Source organism: Lepus europaeus, chromosome 8 (assembly GCF_033115175.1).
Source record: "Lepus europaeus isolate LE1 chromosome 8, mLepTim1.pri, whole genome shotgun sequence".
Lineage (NCBI taxonomy): Eukaryota > Metazoa > Chordata > Mammalia > Lagomorpha > Leporidae > Lepus > Lepus europaeus.
Window position 1 is genome coordinate 108,904,400 of NC_084834.1, and position 25,552 is coordinate 108,929,951.

Here is a 25,552-nt window from a genome sequence, read left to right on the forward strand (position 1 = left end):
CAAAGTTTAACTCCCCACTATGAAAAGACAATAATAGTAGGAACAACAAATAGTAGGAAGAAAAAGAAAAATTTCATATAGCAGTGTGAAAATCTCCATAGATGAGCTTTAAGGGGAGGCAAGAATAACTAGTGGAAAGTATTTAAAAGAATAATAAACTAATAGCTCTCAAATTTGGACATAGAGCATATAACATTAAGAGAGAGAGAGAGAGAAAGATTCAAAGACTTGGTAGAAACAGTGAGAGATGTGGCATTTAACCCTTGATCTGTTCCTTCACCCAACTTTCTAGCCAAGTGTACAGTAATTTCACTGCAGGTAGATGCTGAAGAGATCACAAGTTTCCTCTGCCAAACAGCTTAAAGTTTAAAATTATGACATAAGTTGTACTACCCATTAGCCAGATTGAGGACAACAATACTCGTGGCTTTCTTATAAACACAGGTCTGCTATGTGTCAGGGTTAATTCCAGTAACTAAGAAGGGTCACTAGTTGTATTCCTTTTTTTTATTTTCAATTATCTTTACATACAGAAGATCAATTCAGTACATACAAAGTAAAGATTTCAACAGTTTGCACCCACACAGAAACACAAAGTGTAAAGTACTGTTTGAGTACTAGTTATATTATTAATTCACATTGTACAACACATTAAGGACAGAGATCCTTAAGATTATTAAGGACAGTGACTCCTGTTGTTCATTTAACAATTGACACTCTTGTTTTAGCGTCAGTAATCACACGAGGCTCTTGTCATGAGTTGCCAAGACTATGGAAGTCTCTTGAGTTTGCCAACTCCAATCTAATTTAGACAAGGCCATAGTCAAAGTGGAAGTTCTCTCCTCCCTTCAGAGAAAGGTACCTCCTTGTTTGATGGCCTGTTCTTTCCACTGGGATCTCATTCACAGAGATCTTTCATTTAGGACGTTTTTTTTTTTCTTTTTTTTTACTGAGTATCTTGGCTTTCCATGCCTAAAATACTCTCAAGGGCTTTTTAGCCAGATCCAAATACTTAAGGGCTGATTCTGAGGCCAGAGTGCTGTTTAGGACATCTGCCATTCTATGAATCTGCTGTGTATCCCCCTTCGCATGTTGCATTTTTCTCTCCTTTTTAATTCTATCAGTTAGTACTAGCAGGCACTAGTCTTGTTTATGTGATCCCTTTGATTCTTAATCCTATCATTATGATCATTTATGAACTGAAACTGATCACATTGACTAGTTGTATTCTTAACATAGATGTTTTATTCAAGCACTGCATTCTGAGAATCCAACTCCCACATAATCATTGCCCAGCTCACTCCAACGTTGGAGGTTCTATGATAAGAGAAAAGAGGTTTAAGGGGGCCAATACCGTGGCACAGTAGGCTAATACCCGCCTGCCTCGCCAGCATCCCATATGGGCGCTGGTTCTAGTCCCAGCTGCTCCTCTTCCGATCCAGCTCTCTCCTGTGGTCTGGGAAAGCAGTAGAAGAGGATGGCCCAAGGGCTTGGGCCCCTGCACCCTCATGGGAGACTGGGAGAAACACTTGGCCCCTGGCTTCGGATTAGCTCAATTCTGGCCATTGCGGCCCTAGGGGAGTGAACCAATGGAAGGAAGAAATCTCTGTCTCTCCCTTTCACTGTCTGTAACTCTAGCTCTCAAATAAATAAACAAAAATCTTTAAAGAAAAAGAAAGAAAAGAGGTTGCAGACTTACTCATCAGGCAGAGAGTTTACTCACAGAGATATGCGTCAATGTTTCTACCTCAAATGCTGTAGTATTTCATTAACATGAAATTCTGGCAACAGCAAATCTCTAGAAACTGAAGTAGATGAGTACTTGCTACGACTGTAGGAATCAGAAGTTGGAAGGGGAAGCACAAAGCATAAAGGGTATTGGGTTTCTATTTTGGAGTTATGGAGAGCCCAAAAGTTGATAGTGATTGTGGTTACACATTTATATGAGAATAAAATGAAACACTGAATTATACACATTACTTTAGCAAAATGGATGAATGTGTATATCAGAGATTCTACCAAAAAAAAAAATGCCCTGAACAAGGCTAAGAAACATTATCATGTTCTATGTCACAGAGAATAAAAATGCAAGTCACCTCTCACTTGCTGCTGCTATGGACACTGCTCTAAAATCTCTTACATAACCTAACTGCCTCACACAAGCAGGTCAGAGAATCCCAGGGAGGTGGCAGCACTTAACCATAAAAGAGACTCCAGGGGCCACCAGTGAAGCACAGCTGATCAAGCCGCTGTCCGCAACACTGGCATCAGTTCAAGCGACACACGTTCAACTCCCATCTGATGCATTTCTAATCAAACTCCCAAAAATGTCCCTGGGAAGTCATAGAAAGATTGCATGAGTATTTTGGGGGCTTGCCACTCGAATAGGAAACCCAAAGAGGGCCACAGTCTCATGGTTTCAGCTTGGACTTAGGCCCTACAGTTGTGAATATTAAAGGAGTAAACTAGTGGATGGAAGGTGTCTTTCTCTATTTTTCCCTCTCTCTGTAAATCCTTAAAAATGTGGGGGAGACTCTAAATACACTGATATAAACAGATCATCTACCTTAACTTTTTCCAAATGCCATCTCAGTGCAGAGATCAGATTGAGATATGTTTACTATGACCAATTCAGGTTATATTTTAACTACGTGATGAATTTCTTCATGGATACAAGCTTGACTAGCTAAAAAAGGAACAGCAATTGGAGAGGAAGCACTGCACTTCACCAGGATGTCTCTGAAATGCGTTTCAGTTCTGCTGCTGCTGCTACAGCTGAGCTGCTGCTTCAGCTCTGGGAGCTGTGGGAAGGTGCTGGTGTGGCCTATGGAATTCAGTCACTGGATGAATATGAAGACAATCCTGGATGAACTTGTCCAGCGAGGCCATGAAGTCACCGTCCTGAGATCTTCAGCTTCTATTGTAATTGGTTCCAACAATGAATCGGGAATTAAATTTGAAACTTTCCATACATCCTACAGTAAAGATGAAATCGAGGACCTTTTCATGGATTGGTTCTATATATCGATATATAATGTGTCATTAGAGAATTACTGGGAAACCTTTTCATTAATGAAAATGTTTGTTTTAAAATATTCTGACATTTATGAAGCTATCTGCAAAGAAGTCGTTTTGAACAAGAAACTCATGACAAAGCTGCAGGAATCAAGATTTGATGTTGTTCTTGCAGATCCTGTTAGTCCTGGTGGTGAGCTGCTGGCTGAGCTACTTAAAATACCCCTCGTGTACAGTCTTCGTGGCTTTGCTGGCTACATATTGCAAAAGCATGGTGGAGGACTCTTATTGCCTCCTTCCTATGTACCTGTTATGATGTCTGGTCTAAGCAGTCAAATGACATTCATGGAGAGGGTGCAAAATCTGCTATGCATGCTTTACTTTGACTTTTGGTTCCCAAAATTCAATGAGAAGCGATGGGATCGATTTTACAGTGAAGTACTGGGTAAGTCATCTTTTTTAATTGATCCTAACTTTTGTGACTTTGAATGTGAGCTTGTATGAATGCAAAATCAAAGGAATTCATCTTTTATAGGTAAAATAATGAAATAAAAATATAAAAAGATCTGTCATTCTCACAAATGTAAAGCAATGGTGTTTACATGCAGGGTAAGTTTAAGCCCATGGACCAACACTGGATTAGGATGTTCCAGGGCAGCATACAACCACAAATAGATATATGGAGAGGGATTTCACTAAGTTTTTCCATGACTATTTTACTCTACATTTTCCATATTTGATTCTATAGTGCTCTATTTTATTGGTTACTTATGATTATAAGCTTGCTGTGTTGAGATTCTATGTTTATTATTCCCTGGCATTGTCACACACACCTACACACACACACACACATACATATATATATATATATATATATATATATATATATATAATGTGAAAAATGCAAAAATTGTAAATGTAAATTATACAATGCCTATATAACACATCTGGTTTCACACTGTGTACTTTATACATCATTCACTGCATAATTCCAACACCTTGCAGAATTGACATAACATACTTCACATCACATTTCCCTCACTACTCTTCCTCTTACTGCTTTTTCTCACATTCAGGAAGACCTGCTACATTCTTGGAGCTATTGGGGAAAGCTGACATGTGGCTCATTCGAAGCTACTGGGACTTGGAGTTTCCTCGTCCACTTTTACCAAACTTTGATTTCATCGGAGGGCTCCACTGCAAACCTGCCAAACCTCTGCCTCAGGTAAGTAAGTTCCTGTGTGCTGTATTTGGTTTGCTTCGTATTTTCCATGGAAATGACTCGGCATTCTTCATTTACAACATTTGATTCAAAGGAAGAGTTTTAGGAAGTGAGGGGAAAAAATCCTTCCAGTGAGAAATTCACATGAGGGGACTTTTAAAAGTTCATGAAAATTAGAATAAGAAGCCAGTGTATGCTTTCCAAGGACTGTTTAGAGTATGCTTGTATTTCAACTCCATCACAATTATCCAGCGTTCACCTTCATTACAGAGAAAAATGGAATATCTGGGAGACTTTGAGATAAGACTCTGATAAAATAAGGTCTTTATTATTCAACACATAAGAAAATACAAGTCACTTTTTTGATGTATGTTTATGAAGTCACTAGAATATAACAGAAGTATGTGTTGTACATATACAGAGGCAAGGTAGACACAGTGTCTGCTCTCCTCCATCTCCTTTGGTTCCCTTTAGGATACACTATGGGCAAATGGTTAAACTTGAGTGGAAATGTTTAGATTGGAAAGAAGGACAATGCTGGGAGAATGTCTAGTAAAGATCATAAGAGATGTCCAGGAGCCACTGATAATAAAATTCAAATATGAAGGATGTGCAGGAACAGGTGTAGAGAAGAGGGAAGAATAAACATATAAAAAAGGGCTTTTTAAAAAGATTTATTTATTTCAAAGACAGAATTACAAAGAGAGTGGCAGACAAACACATAGAGAAACACACACACACAAAGAGAGAGAGAGAGAGAGAGAGAGAGAGAGAGAGAGAGAAAGGGAGATCTTTCATCCATTGATTCATTTCCCAAATGGCCACAGTGACCATGTCCACATCAAAGCCAGGATCTAAGAGCTTTATCCAGGGCTCCCACTTGGGTAGCAGGAGCACAAGAACTTGGGCCATTCTCATTGCTTTTCCCAGGACATTATCAAGGACCTGAATTGGAAGTGGAGCAACCAGGACATGAACAAGTACCCCTATAGGATTCTGGCATGGCAAGCCATGACTTAACCTGCTGCACACAATGCCAACCTTAGGACTCTTCCTAGTTTAGAATTAGTTGAAGGGCCTGTGCTGTGGCACAGTGGGTTAAACCACAGCCTGTAGGGCCTGAATCCCGTATGGGTACTGGTTCAAGACCAGTTCAATTCTGGTCCAGCTAACTGCTAGTATACCTGGTAAAGCAGTGGGAGGCAGCCCTGTGCTTGAGCCTCTGCACATATTTGGGAGACCTGGAAGAGAGTTCTGGCTCCTGGCTCCTGGCTTCTGACTTCGGCTTGGCCCACCCCCAAGTCATTGTGGCCATTTGGAAGGTGAATGAGTAGGTGGAAGATCTCTCTCTATGTTTCTTGCTATTCTCTCTCTAAAATAAATCTTTTTTTAAAAAGAAAAGAAAGAATTAGAAGTTGAATAAAGAGACTTATTTCACTAGAGAGGAAATTTTATATGTGTAACAGGGAAGAGCTTAAAATAGTTCATAAGAATATTGAATAAATCAAAGAGTTGGTAAGATATGACCAGATTTACTTTGAAAAGAAAACAGTTTTGAAGATTCAAACATTGGATTAGATTTCAGAGAGGTATGACTGTGGAAAAAATGAGAATTATGATGGTGGTTCCCCGTCCAGCCCTGCAAAAAATGTTAAAGATGTGCTACACACAGAAACATGCCATCAACATGAAAGAAGGTAAAACAAGAAAACCTCCCAGTATAAGATCACAGGAAGCTCAAAGCATATACAAGAAAATTTATTTGGGAAAATGGCAGGATAAAGTTACTACTTATCAATAGTCACATTGAATGTTAATGGACTTAACTCTCAAGTTAAAAGACACAAACTGGCTGAATGGATTAAGGAACATAACCCATCTATTTGCTGCCTACAAGAAATACATCTTTCCAACAAAGATGCATGCAGACTGAAGGTGAAAGGTTGGAAAAAGATATTCCATGCCAACAGAAACTAAAAAAAGCAGGTGTAGCCATATTAATATCAGACAAAATAAACTTTAACACAAAAACTGTTAAGAGAGACAAAAAGGGGCACTATATAATGATTAAGGGTTCAATTCAACAGGAAGATGTAACTATTATAAACATATATGCACCTAATTGCAGGGCACCGGTTTATTTAAAAGATATGTTAAGGACTTAAAGGGAGACTTAGATTCCAATACAATAGTACTGGGGACCTCAGTACTCTACCCTCAGTAATAGACAGATCAACTTGAAAGAAGATTAACAAGGAAACAGCAAATTTAATCGACATTTTTGGCCAAATGGATCTAACAGGTATCTACAGAACTTTCAATCCTATCTACATTTAAAGACTTTACATTCTTCTCAGCAGTGCATGGAACCTTCTCTAGGATTGACCACATATTAGACCATAAAGCAAGTCTCAGCAAATTCAAAAGAATTAGAATCATACCATGCAGCTTCTAAGACCACAGTGGAATGGAGGTGGAAATTAGCAACTCAGGAATCCCTACAGCATATGCAAACACATGCAGACTCAACAACTTGCTCCTGAATGAACACTGGGTCATAGAAGAAATAAAAAGAAAAATCAAAAAATTCCTGGAAGTAAATGAGGATAACAACACAACATATCAAAACTTATGGGATACAGCAAAAGCAGTGTTGAGAGGAAAGTTATAGCAATAGGTGCCTACATCAAGAAATTAGAAAGGCACCAAATAGATGAGCTTTCAAGTCATCTCAAGGACCTAGAAAATCAGCAGCAAACCAGACCCAAAGCTAGTAGGAGAAAAAAAATAATTAAAATCAGAGAAGAAATCAACAGGATTGAATCCAAAAAAACATTACAAAATTCAGCCAAACGAGGAGGTCGTTTTTTGAAAAAATGAATAAAACAGAAACCCAATTATCTCACCTAAATAAAAAAGGAAGAGAAAAGAACAAAATCAATAAAATCAGAGATGAAAAATGAAATGTAACAACAGACACCACAGAAATAAAAAGAATCATCAGAAATTACTACAAGGACTTGTATGCCAGCAAACAGGGAAATCTATCAGAAATGGATTCCTGGACACATGCAACCTACCTAAATTGAACCAGGAACACACAGAAAGCCTAAACAGACCCATAACTGAGACAGAAATTGAAACAGTAATAAAGGCCATCCTAACAAAGAAATGCCCAGGACCAGATGGATTCACTGCTGAATACTACCAGGCATTTAAAGAAAAACTAACCCCAATTGTTCTCAAACAATTGAAAAGGAGGGAATCATCCCAAATTCTTTCTATGAAGCTAGTATCACCTTAATCCCTAAGCTGGAATGTGATGCAGCATTGAAAAATTACAGACCAATATCCCTGATGGACAAAGACACAAAAATCCTCAATAAAATTCTCGCCAATAGAATGCAACAACACATCAGAAAGATCATTTGCCCAGACCAAGTGGGATTTATCCCTGGTATGTAGGGATGGTTCAATGTTCACAAAACAATCAATGTGATACACCACATTAACAGACTGCAGAAGAAAAACCATGATTATCTCAATAGATGCAGAGAAAACATTCAATAAAACTCAACACCCTTTCATGATGAAAACTCTATGCAAATTGGGTATAGAAGGACCATTCCTCAATGCAATCAAAGCAATTTAAGAAAAACCCATGACTAGCATGCTATTGAATGGGGAAAAGTTGGAAGCATTTCCACTGAGATCTGGTACCAGACAGGGATCCCACTCTCACCACTACCATTCAATATAGTTCTAGAAGTTTTAGGCAGAGCCATCAGACAAGAAAAAGAAATTAAAGGGATACAAATTGGGAAGGAAGAACTCAAACTATCCCTCTTTGCAGATGACAGGATTCTTTATTTAGGGAATCCAAAGAACTCTACTAAGAGACTATTGGAACTCATAGAAGAGTTTGGCAAAGTAGCAGGATTTAAAATCAATGCACAAAAATCAACAGCCTTTGTATACACAGGCAATGCCATGGCTGAGAAAGAACCTAAGATTAATCCAATTCACAATAGGCACAAAAGCAGTAAGATACCTTGGAATTAACTTTACCAAGGATGTTAAAGATCTCTACGATGAGAATAACAAAATCTTAAAGAAAGAAATAGAAGAGGATACCAAAGAATGGAAAAATCTTCCATGCTCATGGATTGGAAGAATCAATATCATCAAAATGTCCATTCTCCCAAAAGCAATTTATAGATTCAGTGTGATACCAATCAAAATACCAAAAACATTCTCCTCAGATCTCGAAAAAATGATGCTGAAATTCATATGGAGACACAGGAGACCAGAATAGCTAAAGCAATCTTGTACAACAAAAACAAAGCTGGAGGCATCACAATACCAGATTTCATGACATACTACATGGCAGTTGTAATCAAAACAGCATGGTACTGGTACAGAAACAGATGGATAGACCAATGGAACAGAAGAGAAACACCAGAAATCAATCCAAACATCTACAGCCAACTTATATTTGATCAAGGATCTAAAACCAATTCCTGGAGCAAAAACAGTCTATTCAATAAAGTGCTGGGAAAACTGGATTTCCTAGTGCAGAAGCATGAAGCAAGACCCATATGTTACACCTTACAGAAAAATGCACTCAACATGGATTAAAGACTTAAATCTACAACATGATACCATCAAATTATTAGAGAGCATTGTAGAAACCCTGCAAAATATAGGCACATGCAAAGACTTCTTTGAAAAGACCCAGAGGCACAGGCAGTCAAAGCCAAAATTAACATTAGGGGTTGCATCAAATTGAGAAGTTTCTGTACTGCAAAAGAAACATTCAGGAAAATGAAGAGGCAATCAACAGAATGGGAAAAAATATTTGCAAGCTATGCAACAGATAAAGGGTTAATAACCAGAATCTACAAAGAGATCAAGAAACTCCACAACATCAAATCAAACAACCCACTTAAGAGATGGGCCAAGGACCTCAATAGACATTTTTCCAAAGAAGAAATCCAAATGGCCAACAGACACATGAAAAATATCAACTTCTATAGCAATCAGGGAAATGTAAATCAAAACCACAATGAGGTTTCACCTCACCCCGTGAGAATGGCTCACATACAGAAATCTACCAACAACAGATGCTGGCGAGGATGTGGGGAAAATGGGACACTAACCCACTGTTGGTGGGAATGCAAACTGGTTAAGGCACTATGGAAGTCAGTCTGGAGATTCCTCAGAAACCTGACTATAACTCTACCATTCAACCGAGCCATCCCACTCTTGGAATTACCCAAAGGAAATTAAATTGGCAAACAAAAAAACGGTCTGCACCTTAATGTTTATTGCAGCTCAATTCACAATAGCTAAGACCTGGAACCAACCCAAATGCCCATCAACAGTAGACTGGATAAAGAAATTATGGGTTATGTACTCTATAGAATACTATATAGCAGAAAAAAAAATGGAATCCGGTCATTTGCAACAAAACGGAGGAATCGGGAACATATCATGCTGAGTGAATTAAGCCAGTCCCAAAGAGACAAATATCAAATGTTCTCCCTGATTGGTGACAACTAACCGAGCACGAAAAAGGAAACCTGTGGAAGTGAAATGGACCCTATGAGAAACTGCAACTTGATCAGCTCTTGCCCTGACTGTTGATGAACAACTTAATACTTTATCCCTTTCAGTATTTTTTTATTCTAATTAACACTATTGGTTGAACTCTGTAATTAATACACAGTTATTCTTAAGTGTTGAAACTTAACTGAAAAGTGATCCCTGTTAAATATAAGAGTGGGAATAAGAGAAGGAAGAGATGTACAGTATGGCACATGCTCAATTGGAATTGCCCCAAATGGTAGAGTTAGAAACGTGCTAGAGGATTCCAATTCAATCCCATCAAGGTGGCATGTACCAATGCCAACTCACTAGTCCAAGTGATCAATTTCTGTCCACAATTGATCATAATGATAGGACTAAGAGTCAAAGGGATCACATAAACAATACTGGTGTCGGAAAATACTAACCGATAGAATAAAAAAGGGAGAGAACGATCCAACGTGGGATGTAGGATACACAGCAGACTCACAGAATGGCAGATGTCCTAAACAGCACTCTGGCCTCAGAATCAGCCCTAAAGGCATTAGGATCCATCAGAGAAGCCCATGAGAGTATTTCAGGCATGGAAAGCCAAGACACTCTGGAAAAAAAAAAAAGAAAGAAAGAAGACCTAAATGAAAGATCTCTGTGAGTGAGATCCCAGTGGAAAGAACAGGTCTTCAAGAAGGAGTACCTTTCTCTGAAGGGAGGAGAGAACTTCCACTTTGACTATGACCTTGTGTAAATAAGATCAGAGTAGGTGAACTCAAAAGGCCGCCATAACCTTGGTGACTCATGATAAGAGCCTAGGGTGATTACTGACGCCGTAAACAAGGGTGTCAATATGTTAAGTCAACAACAGGAGTCACTGTGCACTTACTCCTCAGGTAGAATCTCTATCCTTAATGTGCTATACATTGTGATTTAATTATATTACTAATACTCAAACAGTATTTTTCACTTGGTGTTTCTGTGTGTGTCCAAACTGTTGAAAGCTTTGCTTAATATATACTAAATTGATCTTCTGTATATAAAGAGAATTGAAAATGAATCTTGATGTGAATGGAAGGGGAGAGGAGGCATGAGGGGGGAGGGTTTCGGGTGGGAGGAAGTTATAGCTGTACTTTAGAAAATTATATTCATTAAATAAAGTTAAAAAAAAAGATGGTGGTTCCCAACGAGTAATTAAATCCCAGGTAATTTATAAATGCAAACACCGTGGACATCAATGGCTCACAGAGCTTGACTCCTTCTCTAGGTTATTTGTCACAGATGGAGGGCTCACAACCTGCATGCAATATTTGGATTATAATAAATTATGCTGTATTAAAAAAAAAGACAAATGTGAGAGTTCAGGCAGGGACTGCTGCTGTGGCGTAGCAGCTAAAACCTACTCCTGCAGTGCCAGCATCCCATATGGGCATTGGTTCTAGTTCCGGCTGCTCCATTTCCAATCCAGCTCTCTGCTATGGCCTGGGAAAGCAGTGGAAGATGGCCCAAGTCCTTGGTCCCCTGAACCCTGCATGGGAGACCTGGGAGAACCTCCTGGCTCCTGGATTCAGGTGAGCACAGCTCCAGCCACTGCAGCCAATTGGGGAGTGAACCAGCAGATGGAAGACCTCTCTGTCTCTTTCTCTCTCTCTTTCTCTCTCTCTTTCTCTCTTTCCCTCTCTCTCTCTCTCCCTGCCTCTCCTCTCTCTATGTAACTCTGACCTTCAGATAAATAAATAAATCTTTTTTAAAAAATTAGTTCAGGCAACAGACAGTGGAGAAATAGACTTTAATAGTTGTAGGAATGACTACATTTGATTTCATAACAGTAACACCACCAGTATGCTCTGTTGTGTAGGAAGAATAATTAATATAGATAATGCATTTAAAATGCCTCTGTATTCAAAGGGAATGAAACCCACATATTAAGGAAACATCTGCCTACATCTTATTATATCACTTATTACATCACTATTACATTTCATCACTATTACTATTACATCTTATTATAGCACTTTTGAGAATAACCAAGAAGTAGAAATTGAAGTTTAAGTCTATCTACTGGCGAATGATGTGGTACATATAAAATATGGAATACTATTAAACAAAAAATAAGATAAATCCAGTCATTTGTGACAACAGTGGTGGAACTTGAGGTTACTACATTAAGCAAAATAATCCAGGCATAGAAAGATAAGAACTGCATCACCTCTTTCATATGTAGAATCTAACAAAGTTGATCTCGTAGTAGTTGGAAATTGATTGGCAGTTAACAGAAGCTAGGGAGAGTAGAGGGATGAGAGTGATGGGAAAATGATGATAAACAAGTACTTAGTTATAGTTAGGAAATTGTTGTAAGTTCTGACAAAAATAAATTTGGAGGAAAGAAGATTTTGTAATGTTTCACCATAGAGAAATCATATGTTTGAAAATATGTAATATATGTTTACCTTTATTTGAACATTACATAATGTATGTATGTATTAAAAGTTTACATTGTACTCTGTAAATATATACTTTTTATCTGTGAGTTAAAATATAAAAAATATAAAAATGAAACACAATATAAAATGTCTCTGGCACTGCAACAGTAAACCAGAACTATTGCTGACTATTGGCATTGTTATTGCTCTTGTTGTTGCTCATCCAATAGGAATGTCTTTTCAGTAGATTGAAATTATGATCTCAAGCAGAGTCAAAGAGAAGAAAAATACAGTAGACTCATTTAAAAGCAAGTGTTAAGTTTTGGCAATCAGTTGAGAAAGATGAGAGCTAAGGTTTCATTGTAAGCATTGAGGCTCTTCACCAGTATTCCAGCCTGACAGGAAAACTACTTCTCGACAACATAAATGTGTGGCTCTGAAATATTTGCAGTGCCACACAACATTTACTGCTTTCATCACTGCATTACATCACTCCTTGTTGAGATCCAGATTTATAACAAAACGTGAAAGAAATGGAACCTTCTGAGGGCAATGATTTCTGTCTTTTGACAAGCCTATAGAACACCTCAATGAAGCTCCCAGAGAGAATGACATCAGGGGAAATATGCACTGTGTAGGGAATGAAGGTTTAGGAATTCCAACACATTGTACCTGAAAATGGCCTTCAATTTATAATTGAAAGAGAATTCTGTCAGTACACAGGATGGCATTTTTCATAAAGGAAACAAATAATTTAATATATTTTAAATTCATATCACACTTTTAAGAATGTGCAAGTATTCTAAATATATGTGTATAAAAAGATTTATATATATATGTATTCTCATAATATGATTTCTCTATATATATTTTTTCTATATATGATCTCTTAGGAAATACTTCATTATTGACTTCTTATTATAGCTTGATAAAGCTAATATAAAATGCTTAAAATAAAATATCTATTTTGAACGCATGTAGTTTGGCTTCATATGGCAACTTTCACAGATCTAAAGGCTGAGGCAATATTAGTGAGAAAATGATACAACATATCTCTACACTAAATGATTTCCTGATTTTCTTTTTTTTTTACTTTTTTATTTATTTATTTTTATTTAGTAAATATAAATTTCCAAAGTACAGTTTATGGATTTCAATGGCTTTTCCCCCACCCATAAATTCCCTCCCACTTGCACCCCTCCCATCTCCCACTCCATCTCCCATTCCATTCACATCAAGATTCATTTTCAATTATCTTTATATACAAAAGATCAATTTAGTATATATTAAGTAAAGATGTCATCAGTTTGCACCCACACAGAAACACAAAGTGTAAAATACTGTTTCAGTACTAGTTACATTGGACAACACATTAAGGACAGATCCCACATGAGAAGTAAATACACAGTGACTCCTGTTGTTGACTTAACAATTTGACACTCTTGTTTACAGCGTCAGTAATCTCCCTAGGCTCTAGTCATGAGTTGCCAAGGTTATGGAAGCCTTTAGGGTTCGCTGACTTCGATCTTATGCAAACACAGTTATAATCAAAGTAGAAGTTCTCTCCTCCTTTCAGAGAAAGGTACCTCCTACTTTGATGGCCCCATTTTTCCACTGGGATCTCACTCGCAGAGCTCTTTCATTTAGGTAATTTTTTTTCCAGAGTATCTTGGCTTTCCATGCCTAAAATACTCTCATGGGCTCTGCAGCCAGATCCAAATGCCTTGAGGGCTGATTCTGAGGCCAGAGTGTTGTTTAGGACATCTGCGATTCTATGAGTCTCCTGTGTATCCTACTTCCCATGTTGGATCGTTCTCTGCCTTTTTGATTCTATCAGTTACTATTAGCAGACACTAGTCTTGTTTGTGTGATCCCTTTGACTCTTAGACCTATCAGAGTCATCAATTGTGAACTGAAATTGATCACTTGGACTAGTGAGATGGCATAGGTACATGCCATCTTGATGGGATTGTGTTGGAATCCCCTGGCACGTTTCTAACTGCACCATTTGGGGCAAGTCCCATTGAGCATGTCCCAAATTGTACATCTCCTCCCTCTCTTATTCCCTCTCTTATATTTAACAGGGATCACTTTTCAGTTAAAATTTAAACAACTAAGAATAATTGTGTGTTAATTACATGTTCAAACACTAGTACTAGAACAAAACAAAAAAAATACTAAAAGAGATAGATTTACATTGTACATCTAAAGTCAGGACAAGAGCTGATCCAGTCATTGTTTCTCATAGTGTCCATTTCACTTCCACAGTTTTCCCCTTTGGTGCTCAGTTAGTTGTCACCAATCAGGGAAAACAAATGATATTTGTCTCTTTGGGACTGGCTTAATTCACTCAGCATTATGTTTTCCAGATTCCTCCATCTTGTTGCAAATGATTTCATTGTTTTGGACTGCTGCATAGTATTCTATAGAGTACATGTCTAATAATTTCTTTATCCAGTCTACTGTTGATGGGCATTTGGGTTGGTTCCAGGTCTTAGCTATTGTGAATTGAGCTGCAATAAACATTAATATGCAGAAGCTTTTTTGTTTGCCACGTTAATTTCCTTTGGGTAAATTCCAAACAGTTGGATGGCTGGACTGTATGGTAGGGCTATATTCAGGCTTCTGAGGAATCTCCAGACTGACTTCCATAGTGGCTTAACCAGTTTGCATTCCCACCAACAGTGGGTTAGTGTCCCTTTTTCCCCACATTCTCTCCAGCATCTATTGTTCCTAGATTTCTGAATGTGAGCCATTCTCACCGGGGTGAGGTGAAACCTCATTGTGGTTTTAATTTGCATTTCTCTGATTGCTAGTGTTCTTGAACATTTTTCCATGTGTCTGTTGGCCATTTGGATTTCCTCTTTCGAAAAATGTCTATTGAGGTCCTTGGCCCATCTCTTAAGTGGGTTGTTTGTTTTGTTGTTGTGGATTTTCTTGATTTCTTTGTAGATTCTGGTTAACAGCCCTTTATCTGTTGCATAGTTTGCAAATATCTTTTCCCGTTCTGTCAGTTGCCTCTTCACTCTCCAGTTTCTTTTGAAGTACAGAGACTTCTCAATTTGATGTAATCCCAATAGTTAATTTTGGCTTTGACTGCCTGTGCCTCCAGGGTGTTTCTAGAAAGTCTTTGCCTGTGCCTATATCTTGCAGGGTTTCTCCAGTTCTCTCTAATAATTTGATGGTGTCAGGTTGTAGATTTAAGTCTTTAATCCATGTTGAGTGGATTTTTTTGTAAGGTGAAAGGTAGAGGTCTTGCTTCATGCTTCTGCACTAGGAAATCCAGTTTTCCCAGCACTTTATTGAATAGACTGTGCTTACTCCAGTTTTTGGATCCTTGATCAAATATAAGTTGGCTGTAGATGTTTGGGTTGATTTCTGGTGTTTCTCTTCTGTTCCATTGGTCTATCCATCTGTTTCTGTACCAGTACCATGCTGTTTTGATTACAACTGCCGTGTAGTATGTCATGAAATCTGGTATTGTGATGCCTCCAGCTTTGTTTTTGTTGTACAAGATTGCTTTAGCTATTCTGGTCTCCTGTGTCTCCATATGAATTTCAGCATCATTTTTTCGAGATCTGAGGAGAATGTTTTTGGTATTTTGATTGGTATCACACTGAATCTATAAATTGCTTTTGGGAGAATGGACATTTTGATGATATTGATTCTTCCAATCCATGAGCATGGAAGATTTTTCCATTCTTTGGTATCCTCTTCTATTTCTTTCTTTAAGATTTTGTTATTCTCATCGTAGAGATCTTTAACATCCTTGGTAAAGTTAATTCCAAGGTATCTTACTGCTTTTGTGCCTATTGTGAATTGGATTAATCTTAGGTTCTTTCTCAGCCATGGCATTGCCTGTGTATACAAAGGCTGTTGATTTTTGTGCATTGATTTTAAATCCTGCTACTTTGCCAAACTCTTCTATGAGTTCCAATAGTCTCTTAGTAGAGTTCTTTGGATTCCCTAAATAAAGAATCCTGTCATCTGCAAAGAGGGATAGTTTGAGTTCTTCCTTCCCAATTTGTATCCCTTTAATTTCTTTTTCTTGTCTGATGGCTCTGCCTAAAACTTCTAGAACTATATTGAATGGTAGTGGTGAGAGTGGGATCCCTGTCTGGTACCAGATCTCAGTGGAAATGCTTCCAACTTTTCCCCATTCAATAGCATGCTAGTCATGGGTTTTTCTTAAATTGCTTTGATTGCATTGAGGAATGGTCCTTCTATACCCAATTTGCATAGAGTTTTCATCATGAAAGGGTGTTGAGTTTTATTGAATGTTTTCTCTGCATCTATTGAGATAATCATGGTTTTTCTTCTGCAGTCTGTTAATGTGGTGTATCACATTGATTGTTTTGTGAACATTGAACCATCCCTGCATACCAGGGATAAATCCCACTTGGTCTGGGCAAATGATCTTTCTGATGTGTTGTTGCATTCTATTGGCGAGAATTTTATTGAGGATTTTTGCGTCTTTGTCCATCAGGGATATTGGTCTGTAATTTTTCAATGCTGCATCACATTCCAGCTTAGGGATTAAGGTGATACTAGCTTCATAGAAAGAGTTTGGGAGGATTCCCTCCTTTTCAATTGTTTGAGAAGAATTGGAGTTAGTTTTTCTTTAAATGCCTGGTAGTATTCAGCAGTGAATCCATCTGGTCCTGGGCATTTCTTTGTTAGGAGGGCCTTTATTACTGTTTCAATTTCTGTCTCAGTTATGGGTCTGTTTAGGCTTTCTGTGTGTTCCTGGTTCAATTTAGGTAGGTTGCATGTGTCCAGGAATCTATCCATTTCTGATAGATTTCCCTGTTTGCTGGCATACAAGTCCTTGTAGTAATTTCTGATGATTCTTTTTATTTCTGTGGTGTCTGTTGTTACGTTTCCTTTTTCATCTCTGATTTTATTGATTTGGGTCTTTTCTTTTTTGAGTTAATTGGGCCAACAGGGTGTTTATTTTGTTTATTTTTTCTAAAAACCAGCTCCTCGTTTGGCTGATTTTTTGTAATGTTTTTTTGGATTCAATACTGTTGATTTCTTCTCTGATTTTAATTATTTTTTTTTCTCCTACTAGCTTTGGGTATGGTTTGCTGAAGATTTCTAGATCCTTGAGATGCATTGAAAACTCATCTATTTGGTGCCTTTCCAATTTCTTGATGTAGGCACCTATTGATATAAACTTCCCTCTTAACACTGCTTTTGGTATGATTTGCTGTTATCCTCATTTACTTCCAGAAATTTTTTGATTTCTCTTTTGATTTCTTCTATGACCCATGTTCATTCATGAGCATGTTGTTCAGTCTCCATGTGTTTGCACGTGCTCTAGGTATTCCCGAGTTGCTAATTTCCAATTTATTCTGCTGTGGTCTGAGAAGCTGCCTGGTATGATTCTAATTCTTTTGAATTTGCTGAGACTTGCTTTATGGCCTACTTTGTGGTCAATCCTAGAGAAGGTTCCATGTACTGCTGAGTAGAATGTAAAGAATTTAGATGTAGGATGAAAAGTTCTGTAGATATCTGTTAGGTCCATTTGGGCTATAGTGCCGTTTAAATCTACTGTGTCCTTGTTGATCTTCTGTCCTGTTGATCTGTCTATTTCTGGGAGTGGAGTATTGAAGTCCCCACTACTAGAGTATTGGAGTCTAAGTCTCCCTTTAATTCCCTTAACAAATCTTTTAAATAAACCAGTGCCCTGTAATAAGGTGTATATACATTGATAATCATTATATCTTCCTGTTGAATAGATCCCTTAATCATTATATAGTGCCCCTCTTTGTCTCTCCTAACAGTTTTTGTGGTAAAGTTTATGTTGTCCAATATTAAGATGTCTACGCCTTCTCTTTTTTCATTTCTGTTGGCTTCGTATATCTTTTTCCAATCTTTCACTTTCAGTCTATACGCATCTTTGTTGGAAAGATGTATTTCTTGTACGCAGCAAATAGATGGGTTTTCTTCCTTAACTCAGTCAGCCAATTGGTGTCTTTTATCTGGACAGTTCAGGACATTAATATTCAATGTGACTATTGATATGTTGTAACATTGCCCTGCCATTTGCCAAAGATATTTTCTTGTATATGCTTTGAGTTTCCTGTGATCTTTTGCTGTGAGGTTTCCTTTCTTTCCCTTCTTTCATATTGATGACCATGTTTCTGTGTTTCTATGTGTAACACATCTTGAAGCATCTTTTGCAGGGCTGGACAAGTGGCAACAAATTCTTTCAATTTCTGTTTGCTATGAATGGTCTTTATTTCACCTTCATTCACAAATGAGAGCTTTGCAGGATATAATATTCTGGGGTGGCAGTTTTTCTCTCTTAGTACCTGGGCTATGTCTCACCATTCCCTTCTAGCTTGTAGGGTTTCTAATGAGAAGTCTCCTGTGAGTCTAATTGGAGATCCTCTGAGAGTAATCTGACATTTCTCTCTTGCACATTTTTTTAGAATCTTTTCTTTATGTTTCACTGTGATGAGTTTAATTACAACATGTCGTGGTGAGGATCTCTTTTGGTCATGTTTACTAGGGGTTCTATGAGCTTCCTGTACTAGAATGTCTCTGTCCTTCTCCAAACCTGGGAAATTTTCTGCTAGTATCTCACTAAAAAGGCCTTCTAATCCTTTCTCTCTCTCCATGCCTTCAGAAACTCCTAGAACCCGAATGTTAGGTTTTTTAATAGTATCCTGTAGATTCCCAATAATATTTTTTAGATCTCTAATTTCCTCTTCTTTTCTTTGGTTTGACTGTATACTCTCCTGTGCTCTGTCTTCTAAGTCCAATATTCTCTCTTCTGTTTCACTGACTCTGTTTTTAAGGCTCTCTAATGTGTTTGTCATTTGATCTATTGAGTTCTTCATTTGATTTTGATTTCTCTTCAGTATCACACTTTCCTGTTCTACTAGTTTCTGCATTTCATTTGGATTCCTCCTTAAGATTTCATTTTTCAAAGGAGATTTTCTATCCTGTCCAGTAAGGAATTCCGTAGCTCAAGCATTTGTTTTTGAACACTTCTAATTGTTCTATAAATTTTTTGAAATCCGTATCTTGCATTTCTTCCATCTCATCATCTTCATAATCTTGGCTTGGGGTGTCTTGTTCATTTGGGGGTGTCATAATATCATCCTTGTTCTTGTTTTCTCAGTTTTTGCGTTTGTTGCTTGGCATTGTAGAGACATTCTTTGGATTCTCCTTCTCTCGCTGTGGTGTTTTTTCTTGTATTATTATGACTGTACTAAGTGGTCTGTCTGCTTTTGATGGAGCCTTGGAGGCTCGAGATGGGTGTGGCCTGAGAGTTCTGTTTGGTTCCTCAGGGTTAAGGGTATGCCAAAGGTGACATCCCAGGTTAGGCGTGGTAAATCTCTCTCTCTCTCTCTCTTTCTTTTTTTTTTTGATTCAAAAGGGAAATAATTCCGCACAGCTGAACGGAATTGGAGGTAGTTAGCAGGCGAATGATATACCCACAGGAGCCAGAGATCAGAAGCTCTTTCCCAAGGACCACACAGGTAATCTGTACTGCCCTCAGTGTGGGCTCAAATTCTCCTGCAGTCTCTCACTGGGTTGCCAAGGTTACCGAATTGGAGCATCTCTAGAGAGTACTCATGTGAATTTCGTGAGTTCTCTCCCCCACCATCTCTTTTTTCACAGTCTCAGTTCATTAGCACCACACATTCACTAGAACCTAATCTCATGTTATTTCACCCCCACCCCCGAGTCATCTTTTTCTACTAGGCTGAGGGCCTAGTCCGTATCAGTCACATTTTTTTCCTCTCTCTTCTAGTTAGTCTGGTGAACTTTTCCCCATGGGGTTTCAAGCCTCGTTCCCTCTAGTCTCTTTCCACTTGCCCACTGGTGCCTCGGGCTATTGAAGTTCAGCTCACCTTGCATTCCAGCGCTGGTCTGTTGATTCTGCCTCTGGTGTCCTGAACTGTGGGCTCCCATGCTCTCCACGCAGGTCCACTGTGAATCACTAGTTCTGGAAGAGTTTCCTCTGCTGTTTCTTCCCCTACTCTTCCCTGAATCTGCAGTATCTCCACTTTTATTAAACTGTCTCTTCCTGGACTATCAGTGTGCTCCCTTCCTATTCCACCATCTTGCCACTCCCTCCTCCTGATTTTCATAAAGGGAAAGTGACAATGTTACTAAGAGGAGAAAAAAGTGGAGTACTAGAGAAAAAGAAAATGGATAGAATTTAAATGGTGTTAATTTTTAAAAATACCTGCTGTTATTAACAATTATGTCCCATCATCCATTACATAGGAAATCTATAAAGCATATATCAAGTAACAAATATTCCACTGGTGGCAATTATGAAATAATTATTTTTAGAATACCATTCTTTGAAAAATTTGAATGAGAGTGACTAGACATTGAAAATATTTTTATATTCACTGAGAAAATGCCATAGTCATACTGCAAGCAAACTTTCACTAAGTGTTCAGCTGAACTAATAATTCTATATAAAACTGATAAACAACATAAAAATGCATTTAGGAAACTATTTTCTATGACTAGAATGCCATTTTATTTCAAAGATGCATTGTATTTCTAATTATCAATATGTAAAAATAAATGTCATATAAATGGAACATTGGGACAATGTATACTGTTTAGTAACAAATAGTATATAGCAATGCTGCCTGACACACTCTAGCATATTGCTATTTGTTGTTGTTGTTGACAAGTAGTGATGTGTTTCCCATCTCTATGCAGTTCTTGAACAAATTTTTAAAGGTTTAAAATTGTATAAGACTTTCTTCAAACAAATAATTGGTATGAGTCTAGTAAATGCACGAATTAGTCACAAAGTTGTGAAAAAGAAAAGAAAGATTTCTTAAATGTGTTGGATTTCAAAAGAGAAAACTGCTTAACTAAATTTTTTTTTTATTTTTATTTTTTTTAAGATTTTTTTTTTTTGGACAGGCAGAGTGGACAGTGAGAGAGAGACAGAGAGAAAGGTCTTCCTTTTGCCGTTGGTTCACCCTCCAATGGCCACCGCGGTAGGTGACTGTGGCCGGCGCACCGCACTGATCCGATGGGAGGAGCCAGGTGCTTCTCCTGGTTTCCCATGGGGTGCAGGGCCCAAGCACTTGGGCCATCCTCCAATGCACTCCCGGGCCACAGCAGAGAGCTGGCCTGGAAGAGGGGCAACCGGGACAGGATCGGTGCCCCAACCAGGACTAGAACCCGGTGTGCCGGTGCCGCAAGGCGGAGGATTAGACTAGTGAGTCGCGGCGCCGGCTAACGAAAAATTATTGAAATCAGGACATTTCAAGAGGAAGAAAGTATACAATGTTTGGACCTATTACTATCTAAGATGATTACACATGAGAACTCATATTATTCAAAATTAGTAAGACTAATGACTCTATCAAAACAAGCTGTATCACATGAATCCAACAACATATTGCCAGAAATCTGATGGAATGCTTTATGAAAATATTTTGCATCTTTGCACGGAAAATAATTGTTCTTGTAATGAAAGTCATTTATTTGTAATTGTATAATATATGAAAATTTCATATTGTCCAATGTCCTATGTATAAGGTGACCTACATATGAGACATTGTTGTATTGTACTTTCACAATTACATTTTTATTCTTAATAATAATAAAAGATATAACTCTCAATTATGGTTTCCAACATTTTTAATGTACCAGCGTCGGCCGGCGCTGCGGCTCACTAGGCTAATCCTCCGCCTTGCGGCGCCGGCACACCGGGTTCTAGTCCGGGTGGGAGCACCGATCCTCTCCCGGTTGCCCCTCTTCCAGGCCAGCTCTCTGCTATGGCCAGGGAGTGCAGTGGAGGATGGCCCAAGTGCTTGGGCCTTGCACCCCATGGGAGACCAGGATAAGAACCTGGCTCCTGCCAATGGATCAGCGCGGTGCGCTGGCCACAGCACGCTACCAAGGCGGCCATTGGAGGGTGAACCAACGGCAAAAGGAAGACCTTTCTCTCTGTCTCTCTCTCACTGTCCACTCTGCCTGTCAAATAAATAAACAAATAAATAAAAATGTACCAGTGTCAATTCTGTTCACATATTTGCAGAATTTAATTTCTCAGACTTCATGGATTTAGTTGCATAAAAAATATTTGAAACCAAGTACAGAATTGTGGAGCTTAATTACATATTTTGTTAAAACATCTGTTTACCATACCAACTTGTTATTTTATTAATTATCATATGCTCATATAATCTCTGTACTTTTGTAAGACAGAAGAGAGAAATTTAACAAATAACAGAGTGACTTAAAAATATACTCTTTGTTTTAGAAGAAATGAAAATGTACAGAGAAAAGGAACTAGTAAGTGCCAAATCAGTTTCTGGAGCATTTATTTATAAGAGTACATTTTTAATAACCTAAACTGAATATTAAGGAATGATTACAATTTATATATATACAAATATATGCAACACATACTTATCAGACCATTATAATTGTTCTACCAAAGAACTTTAATAACACTAAATCAGCTAAAATAGAAGGTTTAATGAAGACAGAAGAACAAGGAAGATAAAAAAAAGTCACATATTTTCTGTAAAATGCAAGATGAATATAAATTAGGATTTCAATGCTCTAAATACGTATCACATAATGTCCATAGGGCACGAAGTTTTAGTTTGGGAAGAGAAAGTGTTTTGAGACACTGGTAACCAACAATGCTGCTCTTTATGACAGACCCAATTTTCTCTTCACAGGAGATGGAAGACTTTGTGCAGAGCTCTGGAGAAGAGGGAGTGGTGGTGTTTTCCCTGGGGTCAATGATCAGCAACCTGACAGAAGAAAGGGCCAATGTGATTGCATCAGCCTTTGCCCAGCTGCCACAAAAGGTCAGAAATGTGCCCTAATGGCGGGCAACTGCTGAATGAGCCTGCTAAACTGCAAAGTGTCTCATTACACATATTCCTATGTGAAGTGTAGATACTTATGATATCTATAATTTACTACAGATATCAGTTAAACTCTTCCTTCACAGGTCCAAAAATAGCACAGAGTATATTTCATTGTAGATAACTTTGACGTTGACATTTTGATCAGAAATGTACCTAACAGGTGACTTGTGAAACCTTGGAATATGCAATCATTTTGCAGGCAGATAACGAGAAATCACTGAATTCTACCCTGCTGTTTGTCTCTTTCCCTTGTGGGATTGTGAGGCCACTGTGTACACTAAAGCTATATTCAGACAGAAGCTGAATTTTCGTTACTGACTGCACTACCTCAATAACATTAAGGGAATACTGAAACACATCTTAAGAGCATTATGAAGTTTAGGCTCTCATATAATCCATGCCTCCTTATTTTCCCTAATTGGTATGTAGGGGTATTTAAGATACTAATGAGGAGCCTATTCAGAGAACAGAAGTCCAGAGCTAACCAAACATGAACCCAGCTATGCACTCATCTAAGTAGATTTAGAGAAACAGAAAAATTAATCTGCCCCTCACTACTGGACCCTAGCAGTGGCTTCACAGAAAGATATAAGCGAAAAATTGGAGATGTGTCTTGTTCTGAAGGTACCTGCTATACTTTATAAAAACATCACTCCACAGGTCTGTGATCCTAACTCATGAGTGCACTTCCTCTGGATTGAGGATGGAGATGGCAGTACAAGAAGGAGACATTTTAAGCAAGACTGACACGTGATGGAGTTCAGATGTCCCCTTCTATAAGCAATAGTAGGAATTAAATTTCTGATATATACAGGACGACTTTGAACTCTTGGTATTCTGCAACTACTTTTTAGCTTTCTAGCTGATAAAACCCTCTAGTAACTCCCTATGTTAATATCACACAGAGAATCTGAAAATACTTTACCTCTCCTAAAGCAAATAGAAATGGTATACTCCAGTTTATGAGGAAAAATACTATAGTGTATGAGGATAAATTCAGATTTTTAATATCAGTACCTTATTTTGGTAGCTGACATGGAAATGATCTGGGTATAGCAGTAATCAGAATTAACAGCTGCCAATGCTTTCAATATGTAGTGGAAAAATCTAACAGTCAGTTGAATAAAATTTAGCATTATCTCAATAATGGAATTTTTCAGACACTGTATGCTTATGAACTGACTCTTCCTATATTTAAAGCAATTCCAATACTAGCAGTAGTGATACTATTATGGTTTCAATTCAAAAATGCATCTTGAAATTTTTATGTAACAAATTAAATGTAGTTCCTCAGTGCTAACCTATTTTATTTCTCACTCAAATTAAAAGATGATAAATTTTCTGGGCAGGCGCCATTGCGTAGCTGGTGGGGCCACCACCTGCAGTGCCAGAATCCCATGTGGGCATTGCTTTGGGTCTTGGCTGCTCCACTTCTACTCTGGCTCTCTGCTGTGGCCTGGGAGGGTGATGAAGAATGGCAAAGGTCCTTGGACTCCTCCACCCATGTGGGAGACATGGAGGAGGCTCCTGGCTCCTGGCTTAGGATCGACTCAGCTCTGGCCATTGCATTTATCTGGGGAGTGTACCAGTGGCTTGAAGACCTCTCTCTCTCTCTCTCTCTCTCTCTCTCTCTCTCTCTCTCTGTATCTCTCTCTGCCTCTTCCCCTCTGTAATTCTGTTTCACAAATACATGAATAAATCTTTAAAAAATGACAAATTCTCATAAAATAACTTATGGAACAGTGGATTCAAATAAACCCTTGTTTCCGTTTTTTTAAATATAAAACTGTTAATAGATTTGGAATAAGAGTCTCACATGGTAAACTCAAACACATGTACAAACAAACATACACACATATCTTTATATCTGTGTATCTATATAGACTTACAGATATATAGATATAGTTAATGCAGATCACAAGTAAACCGGTAATGAGTTCTTCTTTCATTTGAATTAAGACCACCTAATAACTTCCTAAATGTTTGAATTTATCACACATCTTCTTACTTGGGTTAGATCCTATATGTGACACACCATTAATACATTCCAAACCTGATTGAATGCAGCAAGAGTACAGTAGACATGAAGGCTTTCATCTTTCAATTCTCATTACTTAAATTCCCTTGCCCTCTAAATTTGTCATTCCAATCCAAGGTATTTAAGAGTGATCTCCCAACCTCCTTAGAATTTTGACATGCTATAATTGAAATCCAATTCATGAAATTGCTATTACTTTACCAAACAGGTTCTTTGGCGATTTGAAGGCAAGAAACCAGACACGATAGGATCCAACACTCGGCTCTATAAGTGGATACCCCAGAATGACCTTCTTGGTAAGACTCTGGAGAACAGACACTGAAAACACGAGTAACAATCGATCAAGATGAGAGTAGTAAGACTTTATTGTTGAAAACCTAAAGAATCAAGCCAA

General features: G+C 38.0%; 1 protein-coding gene across 1 annotated transcript in view; it reads left to right on the plus strand.

Moving 5' to 3' along the window:
• The first annotated feature begins 2,707 nt into the window (after positions 1 to 2,707).
• The window catches only part of LOC133765149 (UDP-glucuronosyltransferase 2B13-like), a 31,753-nt gene continuing 8,908 nt past the window's right edge, over positions 2,708 to 25,552 (plus strand). Inside the window, exons 1-4 of the mRNA XM_062198775.1 lie at positions 2,708 to 3,460; positions 4,092 to 4,240; positions 22,926 to 23,057; positions 25,367 to 25,454. Coding sequence (XP_062054759.1) covers positions 2,734 to 3,460; positions 4,092 to 4,240; positions 22,926 to 23,057; positions 25,367 to 25,454 — 1,096 coding nt within the window. The 5' untranslated portion in view covers positions 2,708 to 2,733. The remainder of the gene's footprint in view (positions 3,461 to 4,091; positions 4,241 to 22,925; positions 23,058 to 25,366; positions 25,455 to 25,552) is intronic.